Source organism: Propithecus coquereli, unplaced genomic scaffold (genome assembly GCF_000956105.1).
Source record: "Propithecus coquereli isolate 6110/MARCELLA unplaced genomic scaffold, Pcoq_1.0 Scaffold69, whole genome shotgun sequence".
NCBI lineage: Eukaryota > Metazoa > Chordata > Mammalia > Primates > Indriidae > Propithecus > Propithecus coquereli.
Genome location: NW_012152951.1, coordinates 3,801,233 through 3,813,495, shown reverse-complemented (window position 1 = coordinate 3,813,495; position 12,263 = coordinate 3,801,233). Strand labels below are relative to the sequence as shown.

General features: G+C 45.4%; 2 protein-coding genes across 2 annotated transcripts in view; one reads left to right on the top strand and one right to left on the bottom strand.

Annotated features, from left to right (window-relative positions):
- OLAH (oleoyl-ACP hydrolase) overlaps positions 1 to 2,259 on the top strand; it is a 19,125-nt gene extending 16,866 nt beyond the window's left edge. The window contains exons 5-6 of the mRNA XM_012660963.1: positions 1,711 to 1,793; positions 2,117 to 2,259. Of these exons, the coding sequence (XP_012516417.1) occupies positions 1,711 to 1,793; positions 2,117 to 2,259 (226 nt within the window). The remainder of the gene's footprint in view (positions 1 to 1,710; positions 1,794 to 2,116) is intronic.
- A 3,564-nt stretch (positions 2,260 to 5,823) lies between these two features.
- ACBD7 (acyl-CoA binding domain containing 7) lies at positions 5,824 to 12,215 on the bottom strand. The gene is made up of 4 exons (XM_012660962.1): positions 12,204 to 12,215; positions 6,155 to 6,272; positions 5,984 to 6,046; positions 5,824 to 5,897 (listed from the first exon to the last, which is right to left on the bottom strand). Exons 1-4 carry the CDS (start codon positions 12,213 to 12,215, stop codon positions 5,824 to 5,826), a joined length of 267 nt encoding a protein of 88 aa, XP_012516416.1.
- Positions 12,216 to 12,263: the final 48 nt, after the last annotated feature.

Sequence of the window (12,263 nt, the reverse complement as noted above, 5' to 3'; positions counted from 1 at the left end):
CTCAATGCTAGGCTGGCCCCCAGGTGGGTGGAACTTTCTCAGCACCTGTGCCTTCTCTCTGTGGCAAACAAATTTTGTCTTGTATCTGTGGCTGGCTCGGGTGGAAGAATCCCGCCCCTTCCCACAAGGAGCAGACCTGTGCTTGGTTTTGGAGTAGGATTGCTTCCTACTCCGTCCCCGGGGGTAGAGGGTTTCGGCTTTTGTCCTTCCCCCAGCAGCCACAGGGGTGGCTTCACCCGCGTCTCTCCTCACCCCTCCTTACCTCTCGGGGCGTGATGCCCCCTCCTGGCTTCTGCGGAGAATGACAGCAGGGCCCTCGCAGGCGGCAGGGTCTAGCGCCTGTCACGTGGCCACCGCTGACTCCCCGCCCTGCGGAGGTGGCTCTCTCCGGCCTCCTGCCTTGCTGCCAGTCTTTCTCGGGAACCCCTGGCCGAGGCCCGTGGAAATTGCCGGCGAGTCGGAGTGCGTCTCATCTGCCACACCTGGCACCGGCTCGCCCACGCCTTGTTAAGACTCCAGCTGATTTGAGTCTCGCCCCACGCGGGGCAGCAGACGCCCCCTCCTCCCCGCCGTGCCGAGCCGGTCCCTGCGCCCACCTCTCCCCGGCTGGGCCCGCCCTTCCTGGAATTCACTTTCTAGCTGGCCTTGCAAACACTCGCCCACGAGTTCAAGAAAACTTACGATGCTGTCATTTTCTCTGGGGTTTTTCCCCCCTCGTTGTTAGGGTGGGAGGGCACCGCTGGCTTTCTCCATCCCGGGCAGCAGCAGAGGCCTTGCCTGGCCCACTGGACGGGCAGCCGGACTGGCCCTGCCACGCAGCCCACGTGCTCCCGAGGGATGAGAGTCGAGTTCCATCCTGATGTTCCTTGCCTTAAACCCTTTCGGTGACGTCCTATCACACTTAGGATGACCAAAATCCTCTATGTGGCGTAGACTTGGCCTTGCTTACCTCTTCGACCTTAATTTGCCCCCAACAAATGGCTACTTTTTGGGATAAATGGCCATTAATTTGTGCGCTTTCTCTTCCCTCTTTCCCTGCAGGGTCTGGCCGCTTCTCCCAGTTCTTTCCTGTTCGTAGACTGCAGATCCTCTCCCTTTCCCCTTGGGAACGTGCTTTGACTCTGTCCCCACCCCCGCCCTCCTGCCACGTGTTCTCAGGTCACCCTGGACCCTCATCTTTCACGCACTTGCATCTCTCGCTAGCTGTCTGCTCTTTCGTGAAGGTCTGTCTCTCGGCTGCAGGAGGGCAGGGACTGGGATTATCCATGGGTCCCTGGTGTCTCACACGATAAACACATTTGTGATGGAGAAACCAGGGGCCCCCTGGCTTCAGCCCACTCTTGTTCCAAGCCTGGCGACAGACCACAGAGAACTGGGAGTTAGCAGGTCGTTGCTTCTGGGGAATGACAGTTAGAAGTGCCGGGTGTAACCAGCCTCACCCTGAGTCAGCCTGGGGGCCCCACTGTCGTCCTTCTGCCACCTGCCACGTTCTAGAAGTTAGATGATGTTGGAAATGGCTTCCACGTTGCATATCTGGCAGGTTCTGACACGTAGACGTGCCACTGGTGGGGAAAAGAATGTTTGCATTGCTAGAACTAGCCAAAGGGAAAGAAGCGAGCCCACCCCAGGTTTCACTGCAGTCGAGAACAGGAAAAAATTCTGGGATGTTGTTTGTGACAAAATGACTGACCAGCTCTTTTGTGTTCACAGCTGTGATACGCTATCTGAGGCTGTTCTTTCTTGTGACTTAACATGCTTTCGTGGATCCAAAGACATAGCAAAGGATATGGAAGGTGAAATTGTTTTTATAATCCTGAGTGTTTTATTGAAACATGTGTTTGATAGTTTTGGGCTAATGTCAACTGGCAGTTACTGCAATGAATAGAAAATTGGTCTAAGTTTTATTTAGCATAACAGGAGGAGATGTCTGTCTTGTAGGTAATACTGCTGTAGACTGATAGATCTTAGAGAAATTAAAAATGCAGGACACATAGAATATAAGACCTTGGAATTAGCTCTACCACTGGGTATCAGCTCTCAGAAATAATATCTTGCAGTAAATCTTTACTGGTGGTCGGTGTCATTTGTTATTAAATATAATTTTGTTTATTTTTAGCTTGGAAAGATATAACCAACGGAAGTATCAACCTTCATGTCCTTCCAGGAGATCACTTTTATCTTATGGAACCTGATAATGAGAAATTCCTCAGAGACTACATAACCAAGTGTCTAGAAATATCATCACTTGCCAATTTTTAGATAATTTCCCTTTCGGTCTTAAAATAGTCAAAGTGATACGATACTGTTCGCAGCTAATCAGATGTAACTCATTAGTTTTATTTAGTGATTGGAAATGATACATTTTCCATTGGCACGGTGATTTGTTATGTATAAATGTGTTTCTCTGAGGAAGATTTATGTATCTGGGGATGAAAGGCACATGGGTAAAGAATACTCCTGGCAGAGTCTTTTACCTTCATATTAAAATCTTTATGTGATTCTCATCTGTGGGATGTTTGTCAATAAAATTCATGCTTGGTAAATTATCCATTTTTCTTTCAATTATTTTAATGGTGAAAATGATTAACAGGGGAAATGCTTGAAATTCAATTATTGTTTCACCAACACACCATGACTCAAAGTTCGATCTAATCTTTTGAAATGTAGGGGAGTTCCATTTATAAGAAAACGGAATGCTTTATTAAAAGAAGATAGCCTTATACAATTATTGTCGCCGGTACCGGCAAGTCCCTGACCACCTTTCTAAGGAATTGCTTCTACACCAATTGCTGGTTGGCTTTGTGTGGCCCTGCCACCCTGGCAATGATTTGCTGGGACCTGGGGCAGCCCTCCCACAGAAAACCAATCCAGAGCCTGGCCCCTGGCATGGCGTAGGGAGTAGTCAAGCACAAATGCCACGCCTGATGGGCTGCCTCAGCCTCACCCTGCCACACCTTGCCCTTGACATTGGGTGAAACAAACAGGAACCAAGAGAAAAAGAAAAGCAGAAATAGGGAAGATTAGCTGAGTGGGAATAATGGCAGAACATTATGAATGGGAAGGGAGCGAAGTGTCACCGTGTCCCTGGAACTGCTTGAACCCTGAACTCTGTCAATTTCCAGACTGTATTCATCTCTTTAAGCCTTGACTCTCGCTCAGATGCCTGGATTTCCTTATTTCCTTCAGATCATCACAATAAACTCCACTACTTGATGTGACTGACGTCTCTTCCTTACAGCCTACACTGCTTAATGTAACATCATTAATGTGTTTATGATCACATAATATGGTTTATGTTTTTGTTAATATTTTTACATAATGGACATAAGGTTTTAGTAAATAAGAATAAGGAAAATGCATACAGGAGGCATTTTTCAGAATTTATCATTCTTTTTAAACAAAGTACAAATAATATTAAAATTAATTATGCGGTAGGCTTTGAGTTAGAATTCATATTATAAATTTGGGCTACAAATAGCCTCAAGCCAATTGTGTTAAATGTTTAGTATGTGTTATAGTTTATCCTGTAGTTTGATACTGTTTCTAGAGCCCCCTTATTAAAGGATGGATACAAAAGTAATTTAGATTTGTGATTATCGATTTGAAAAATCTGACAATATAGTCTGCAAATGGGAGTCTCATGGTGTGGCCAATGTCAGGCTTTGGGGGTGGTGAAGTCCACATGGGAATAGCTCTAAGAGTTTCCAAGCCCTTGATTCCAAGAGACAAGGCCAATCTCAAGGGACTTGGCCTTAACTTCATTGTGGACAACTTCTGATTATCTTTAGGCAACACTTAGGAAAGATGAGAATTTTTTTTCTTTTTTGAGACAGAGTCTTACTCTGTCACCAGCCTAGAGTGCCATGGCATCAGCCTAACTCCCAGCAACCTCAAATTCTAGGGCTCAAGCGATCCTCCTGCCTCAGCCTCCCGAGTAGCTGGGACTACAGACATGTGCCACCATGCCCGGCTAATTTTTTCTACTTTTAGTAGAGATGGGGTCTCACTCTTGTTCAGGCTGGTCTCAAACTCCTGACCTCAAGCCATCCTCCCACCTTGGCCTCCCAGAGTGGTAGGATTACAGGCGTGAGCCACCATGCCCGGCCAAGAATCATCTTTCTTGTCAAAATTTTCCAGATAAGAAATCAATCTTGATTTTTTTAAATCAAATTTTTGGGGATAACTATTGATTCCCTTAGAGCTGTAAGAAATAAAACAGAGAGGTCTGTGTCGTTTTTTAGCTAGTTTCCCTTAATGGTAACCACCATGCAAAACTGCAGTGTAATTTCACAACCACAGAACATTCCATCACCGTAGGATCCTGCCTGCTGCCCTTCCGTGGCCACACCCGCCTCCCCCCTCCCTGGCAACCACTATTCTACTCTCTGTGTCTATAATTTTGCCCTTTTAGGAATGTTACATAAATGGAATCAAAGAGCTTGTGATGTTTTGGGATTGGCTTTTTCCACTCAGTGTAATTCCCTGGAAATTCATCTGGTGGAACTAGAGGGTTTTGTTTTTATTCTAAGTGACATGAAGTCAATCTGTGCCTCTGGTGGTACCATGTCAAACCTAAATCATTACGCAGGGAATAGAGGTACACTGTTTTAGGGGATATTTATCCTGTGGGATCTCAAGCAGGTTTGTGGGCTGTAAAAATGAGACTATTATTCTTTCAAAGAGCCCGTGTCCCATCAAGAAAGCCTGAGTAGTGGGTCCATCTTATAGTCTAGATTCTACATTTTCACGCTGATAAAATTGAACACACAGGGTGCAGTAGCGGTACAGTTTATCACTAGATACATTTTAGTTTGATTTTTTAATTTGTCTTAAATATAAACGTTTAAAGAGAAACAGTAGATATTTCCATGGTGGCTTTTTTCTTTCTTTAAGGCACTATAGATAGACATATACATTTCTTTTTTAAAAACCCATTTTTCAGCTTATTTGTTATGTTTTTTATAGCATTTGCTCTAATAGGAGGGTAGCATGGGTATAGTTGTCTCCTTCAATTCTTACAACAACTTTCTGAGAGTGACATTATTCTTTTTCCTCTACAGATGAGGCTTAGCAAGGCGAAATAACTGGCCCCAGGACACCCAGCAAGCAGGTCACACAGTGAGGACGGGACCCGGGCGTGTCTGTGACTCCACAGTCTCTGCATCAGCCTGAGCCCAAAGCTACCTGGGCCGAGGCGGGTGGACTGTTTGAGCTCAGGAGTTCGAGACCAGCCTGAGCAAGAGCGAGACCCCGTCTCTACTAAAAAAAATAGAAAGAAATGATCTGGACAACTAAAAATATATAGAAAAAATTAGCCGGGCATGGCGGCGCATGCCTGTAGTCCCAGCTGCTCGGGAGGCTGAGGCAAGAGGATCACTGGAGCCCAGGAGTTTGAGGTTGCTGTGAGCTAGGATGACGCCACGGCACTCACTCTAGCCCGGGCAACAGAGTGAGACTCTGTCTCAAAAAAAAAAAAAAAAAAGAGTAGTCTTGCTATTAATTCTTAATATCCTGTTTTTATTACACCAGTAATGCCAGCTCATCGTAGAAGATCAGACAAGCCAAGAGAACACACAATTGTTAAGTCTTTGTATACACACTAGCAGAGCAATACTTTTCTGAAAGAACTTTTACAGTCATCTAGGTTAAGCAAGTAAAATTTAACTACGTAGTTTCAGCATACTCCTAATTAAGTATTCCGATTCATGCTAACAGCAAGAATAGACACGATCCATAGAGTTAACAGTGCATTTCCATCCTGAATGTGAGGACATGATACCATTGTGCAAGCTTCGGAAAGGAAAAGTTCTCATACGCTGAATCCTAAATTCCATATTTTTCTATCAGCTCTTTTGCTTTAGAAATATAGGCATGCATCGCGTCTTCCTCCGACAACCCTAAAAGATACAAATAGATTATCTCCCTGGTTGGTGCACTGGGAAATTAAGAAAGTTATTTTTAAACTTATCAAAGAATTAAAAACCTTTTCGGAGGTTCCATGCTTCCCATTTGGCCTTGCCTTTTAAATCTAACATTCCTGGACACTCTGCCAAAAGGAGGAAAAATGTATTTTCAGGTTTACTTTTTACTGTGTACTTCTATAGACATTATTCAAATGAAATGTAGTATTATTTTTTAAATGACGATCTAATACCAATATTAATGTCTCCAATTATGGCTTGTTTGTAAAGCCCATACAGTTCTTTCAGTTCTTCATCGTCTGGTCTTGATTTCAGCTTCCTGACATCTTCTGCGGCCCTGTCGAAATCAGCCTAAAGAAAAAAAAAATGCACATGGTGCATTTGTTAACTTTAGGCAGGACTGTCATAATGTGGGGGCACTTACTACCACCAAGGTGTGGGAACTTCAAGAGGAAGAGGAGGAAGGTTTCAAACAGAAATGAACTATCGCTACTCTGGTTCTACCAGAATTATCCTAATTTATTTGAACTCCCTGGGTTTACCTTTCATGGTACTTACCTGATATATAGACACAATATGGAGAAAAAAACAAAATTCTTAATACTTAAAATATTCAATTTCTCTATTTAAAAAAAAAAGAAGCATTCCACTCAATGCAGCTTTCTTGATGACCTCATGCACGCTACCTTCCTCTTTTTCCTAAATCCACACTTCATGCTTTGCTGCCAGGTCACACCACGGTCCAGGGCATCTCTCTCCCAGCACGCACACGCCCACATCCTTCAACATCTGTATCGTTTATACCTATTTAGTGGACTAGCTAGTCTCCAAGGGCAATCAATATTCCTGATTTAGTTGAATTGCTTACACAGATTCCTTTCAACGCTGAAACCAAAAGTTGTACGACTTATTTCAACTGATTTCTAGAAAAGAGAAGTTGTTCAGCCAACTTAGAGTTGATTAGCGAAACTTTGTGGACAGATATACTTGAGTAGTAAGTATATATTTGTATACTTTCTGGAAACTTAAGCGCATACACATGCACTTAAGTAAGAAGCTTTAGCCTGGGTTAACTCTGAAACACCTGAGCTCCCTAACTCCCATATTTATTCTCGGATGCCAGAGCTCCCTTTTGGTCCAAGGGCCTAGGAGAGAAAGTGGATCACCCCACTGTAACCTCAGAACCCCTGTGAGCTGGGCAGAGCTGCTGGGTCAAGTTTCCGTCCAGCCCCCAAAGCAGGACACAGTCGCATAACTAGAACAGTTGTGTTGTGAAGAACAAAAATCATCTGTCAATTGGAGACCAGGGTCTCTGACCTAGATAACCTTGAAAATGACCCAGTCTCTTAATCAGTTCCTACAGGGGACTGACAAGGATGGGTGCATGTGACAAACAGTGCCTTGTCTTTCTGAGTGTCTTCCTAGGAAACTGTCAGCTGCTTTACACGTAATGCCGTGGTTAAGAACACACACAGGCTCTGGACCCAGACTCCCTTGGTTTGAGTCTGAGCTTCATCACTTCAGAGCTGTGTGACCTTGGGCAAGTTCCTTAACCTCTCTGTGTCTGTTTTTGTCATCCGGCCTATGAGGCAACAATAACACCTATTCACAAGGTTGTTAGAAGGATTTAAATAAGGTAACCTGTAAAGCACTTAAAATAGTACCTGGTATATGGGGAGTGTTCAATAATTGCTAGCTATTATTTTTATTATAAACCTTTTTGGGGATAAAAAACTAGTTCTAGAAAAAACTGAAAACAGTTCTTGCAATGAAGTAAGACAGGAAAAATATTTTATAGTTGAACAAAGAGCACAAAATTGTTTTTATACACTCAGCGTTATAAGTTGGGTAGAAAAAGTAAAGACTGGAAAGAAATATACTAAAATATGTAAACAGTAATTGCCTCTGAGTACTGGTAAGTTTTCTGGTTTTTAATATTTTCTATACTCTCCAAATTTTCTATAATGTGTACATACTTTGTTTATAATAAGGACAAAACTAAAATGCTCCACGAGTGGCCAGGGCTTCCTAAGGGCAAGGCAGGGAAGTTTATTCACAAAGAGGGTGCGGGAAGCTTCCTCTGCAGGCTCATTAGCCATCTCAGATGTTCCATTTGCTATAAAGTCTCACACCATTTTCCAGCGACAGCAACTCAATTCCTTTTGGTGAGCCCATCCTTGATTAGAATTCTAAGGCTTCTTAAAAACCACATGAGCTCCCTGTCTTCCAGCAATGAGTTTCTGGAAAATTGTTCTTCATCTTTTGGGGGGTATGGAACCATACAAAGATCTGATGAGGCAGGGTGTGGAGACTCGTGCTTGTAATCCCAGCATGTTGGGGAGGCCGAGGTGGGAGGGTCAGTTAAGGCCAGGAGTTCAGGACCAGCCTGAGCAACATAGCAAGACCCCGTCTCTACAAAGAATTTAAAAATTAGCCGGCCATAGTGATGTGCACCTGTAGTCCCAGGTCCTCAGGAGGCTGAGAAAGGTGGATCGCTGGAGCCCAGGAGTTTGAGGCTGCAGTGAGCTGTGATGGTGCCACTGCACTCCAGCCTGGGTGACAGAGCAAGACCCCATCTCAAGGAGAAAAAAAAAAAAAAAGATCTAATGGAAGTCTTGGACCCTCTGCCTGGAAGAGCTAAGCTGCAACAGTTCCCCACACCACTCAGGGTCTCCTTCCTTCCTCCCTCCCCAAGGAGGGAAGCAAATTCTAGAGCAACATCCAGCATCATCTCTCTGTCCAGCCTTCCCTGCGCTGGCACCTCAACTCGATATGCTTCTGATTTAAGGTGCTGTTCTGATGAACCTTCCTCTAGGAGGTCTTTCCCACCCCACCATGATGCGCCGTAGTGGAAAGAACACTGGCTTTGTGTTGGGATGCTCAGTTTGAATTCTAACATCGAGACACACTGCCCTGGGACTCTATGCAAGAAGCAAAGCTCTGGCCGGGCGCCGTGGCTCACGCCTGTAATCCTAGCACTCTGGGAGGCCGAGGCGGGTGGATTGCTCGAGGTCAAGAGTTCGAGCCCAGCCTGAGCAAGAGCGAGACCCCCGTCTCTACTAAAAAATAGAAAGAAATGATCTGGACAACTAAAAATATATAGAAAAAATTAGCCGGGCATGGTGGCGCATGCCTGTGGTCCCAGCTACTCGGGAGGCTGAGGCAGAAGGATTGCTTGAGCCCAGGAGTTTGAGGTTGCTGTGAGCTAGGCTGACGCCACAGCACTCACTCTAGCCAGGGCAACAAAGCGAGACTCTGTTTCAAAAAAAAAAAAAAAAAGAAGCAAAGCTCCTCTGAGATGCAGCTTCAGCCACAAAAAGATACCATCAGATTCAGCAAGAAGGTGTTAGGGTTAAACACAACGAAGAATGTAAAATATCCTTGATTTGGTCTGTGGACTGCACGCTCTCAGAGCTCATTGCACATATCATGCTAACAAACAGATTGAGCACCTGCGACGGGCCAGGCTTTTGCTAGGCAGACAGGGATGAACAGGGCGTCTGCTGGAAGGAGCTCAGAGTCCAGTGGGAGATCAGTGGTGAACCCATGAGACTCGCTGCCAAGGAGAAGCAGCTGGTTGCTCTGGGAATGCAGAGAAGGCAGCACAGAGGGGAAGGGCATGCAAGAAGCCTTCCCTGGGATGAGGCGGTGCTTGCACTGACCCAGCGTTTGCTGGGTGCACAGGCAGGGATAGCTGCTCCGGGCAGCGTGGACAGAATCGACTAGGGCCCAACATAAAGGCTGGGTGGGATTGTATTCGCTTGTTCCCCTACATACCCACCATAGAGGCAGGCATGAATATTCACCTTGGGAGCAACAGCAGAGCCCTACAGACTCTTACGGAGTGGGCAGGTGGCACAAGCCTGGTCGGAGCCTAGTAAGTACACCCTTGTTGGATGGATTAATGAGTGAGCATTAGGAGGATCAGAAAGTAATCATAGGTGACACACAGCTTTAAAGGTACCACCATTTGCATTGAATTCCAAAGCATTTTGGGCAAAGGGAGTCACAGTCTCATAATATTCCTGTGCTGCTGTGGAGCTGGGCTCACTGCTTTAGGAAAGAACTTCAGCTTCTGCTGGGCCGATTCTCTTACAACTGGGTTCTCAGCACCCCAGTTGAATGTTTAGCACATGATCTCCCTACTGGCAGTGCTTGAGATGTTGCAAAACAAGCTCCCTTAAGGCTATTAAGCCTCTCCCTGAACCCTGTCATGTTCGTGCTGTCATCACAAGGTCTCCTCCTCCCACTTTTGGTGTAGCAGTTATGCCAACGTCACTCAGGCTGGGTACTTCATGCCTTCTGTGCTGACTGCTCTGGCCTCTGTGTAAATTTCCTTTCCCATTTCACCCCAGCTGGACAGCTTCTGAGGTGTCTCCCACCTAATCTAACTTTACTTTCTGTGGCCAAAGAACATGGGCATCCCACACATGGGGTCGACACGGTCTTTTTGAGCAATTCTTTCCCTTTGAGGGACTGAATTAGGAAGATCAAAAACTCTCACTCAAGGAACTGCACAGTTCTTAGATCACACAAAAGTAGGGGAGGGGTGGAGAAGGGGGTTAGTTATTTGCCAACTGTAAAATCATGACTCCTCTAGACTTGAAAAGATGCATCCTCTTAGAAGGAAAATCATTTAGCTTCATCATCTAAAAAAGAAATTTGTCCAGTTAAGACAACCATCAGCTCTCCTAAAAGCTTTTACGAGGATGTAAACATATTGTAATTTTAAAATGAAATTGGGAGGCTGTAGATGAATAAGAAATTCCATTTGTCTTGTTGCTTCTGTGAGAGTTTGACACCACTACTTCTTCTAGTATAAAGAAATAGAAGACTGGGGGCTCTGTGCTTGCAACCTTTCCTCTTGCTTCCACTAACTGAGCCATCGGTAGCATCCTGGCGGGACACAAGTACCAGTGTGATGCCTGTATGTGCCAGTTAAGTTGCAAAGAAGGAAGAGGTCAGCCAGCTACTGGTTGTCTTTTTTAAAAGTTATTTTCCTCCAATATTGTTAATGCTCAAATGCATTGTTGGTAGATACCATCACGGTAGTTGATATTAATATTCTCAGCACATTGCTTTCCTGTGATGTTCTTCGACTTTTAAATCCTCATCGAAAATATTTTTAAAGCAAACAACAGCAAAAAACACAAAGTAGTAAGCTAAAAAGGAACCTTTCCGATCTTTTGATTTGAAGAAAGTTTTGCTCATTTTGGGGAGAGTTCGATATGAATTACATAAGTGATACATAAGAATATCTGACTCTTCAAACACACGCTTATCCTTAATCTGACACTTACCACATGCTAGGCACTGTTTTAAATGCTCTATACATATAGCTCATTTAAAAGTACCTCTCCTCCATTTTTAGATGGGAAACTGAGGCACAGAAAGGTTAAATAACGATGTTACAGGCTAAGAAGAGGTGAAGCATGCATTTGAACACAGGTGACCCTGGAGTACGTGCCTTTACCGAGGGTAACATCCTGCCTGAAGAAATGGTTAAAGTCAGCCATGTTCATTCTATAAAATTTTATGCATTGAAAAAAGTTCATATTATGGAGGCATATTTAATGATGAGAAAATGCTCATAATACAGTGTTAAGTGCAGGAACAAAACTGTACATACAAAATAACATAATAGGTGTGTGTGTGGATACATGAACACATACTCTCGCACACACACAAGATAAAGGACTTGCTAGCAAGTAACCCACCACGTTAGCAGCGGTTATCACCTGGGTGAAGGAATTCCTAAAGATTTTTACTCACTTTATTATCTGTTCGCTTTTACAAAGTTTTCCGCCCTTAACATAGATATATTTTTCACGTATCGGTAAAACAGTATTTTTAAATCGCAGCTTCACATATCTCTTCTGTTCAGAAAGACACCTGCCTACGAGAGCCCCTGGAGGTGGCACCGAGCAAGGGGGCGCCGGTGAGACCCCAGCCGCCCTCGCCTCCCTCTCCAACACGGAAGGAGGGGGCGGCGCAGGGTCCGCCCCGCGCTCCCAGGCGCTGGTGCCCGCCTTTCGGCTCCCGGTGGTTTAACCAGTCCCCGGGGTCCAGAAGGATTGCCAAGGGGCACCCGGCTCGGTGTCAACAGACTGCACGAGTCTGGTCTACACTGCAATCCGGGGGGCGCCCGGGAAGGACTGGGAGTGTCTGCAGGGTCTCCGCCCCGAGCGCTCCTGGGGGGTGTCCCCCTGCCCCACGCCCCAATTTGAGCGCTTCCCTCTCGGAGCATCCTCCCGCCCGCGTGGCCTCCCCGGCCCGGGTTACCTGCAAGGACATGCTGGCCCTGTCGGCGGCTGCTCCCCGCGCGCTGGCTCCCGAGCTGCG

Bases quoted from the DNA above. Each gene is read 5' to 3' on its own strand.
- ACBD7 (XM_012660962.1), bottom strand. The intron at 6,047-6,154 runs GTATTAGATCGT...TCCTTTTGGCAG, and splicing joins AATTGGAGACATTAATATTG to AGTGTCCAGGAATGTTAGAT. The intron at 5,898-5,983 runs GTTTTTAATTCT...TGTATCTTTTAG, and splicing joins AGCATGGAACCTCCGAAAAG to GGTTGTCGGAGGAAGACGCG.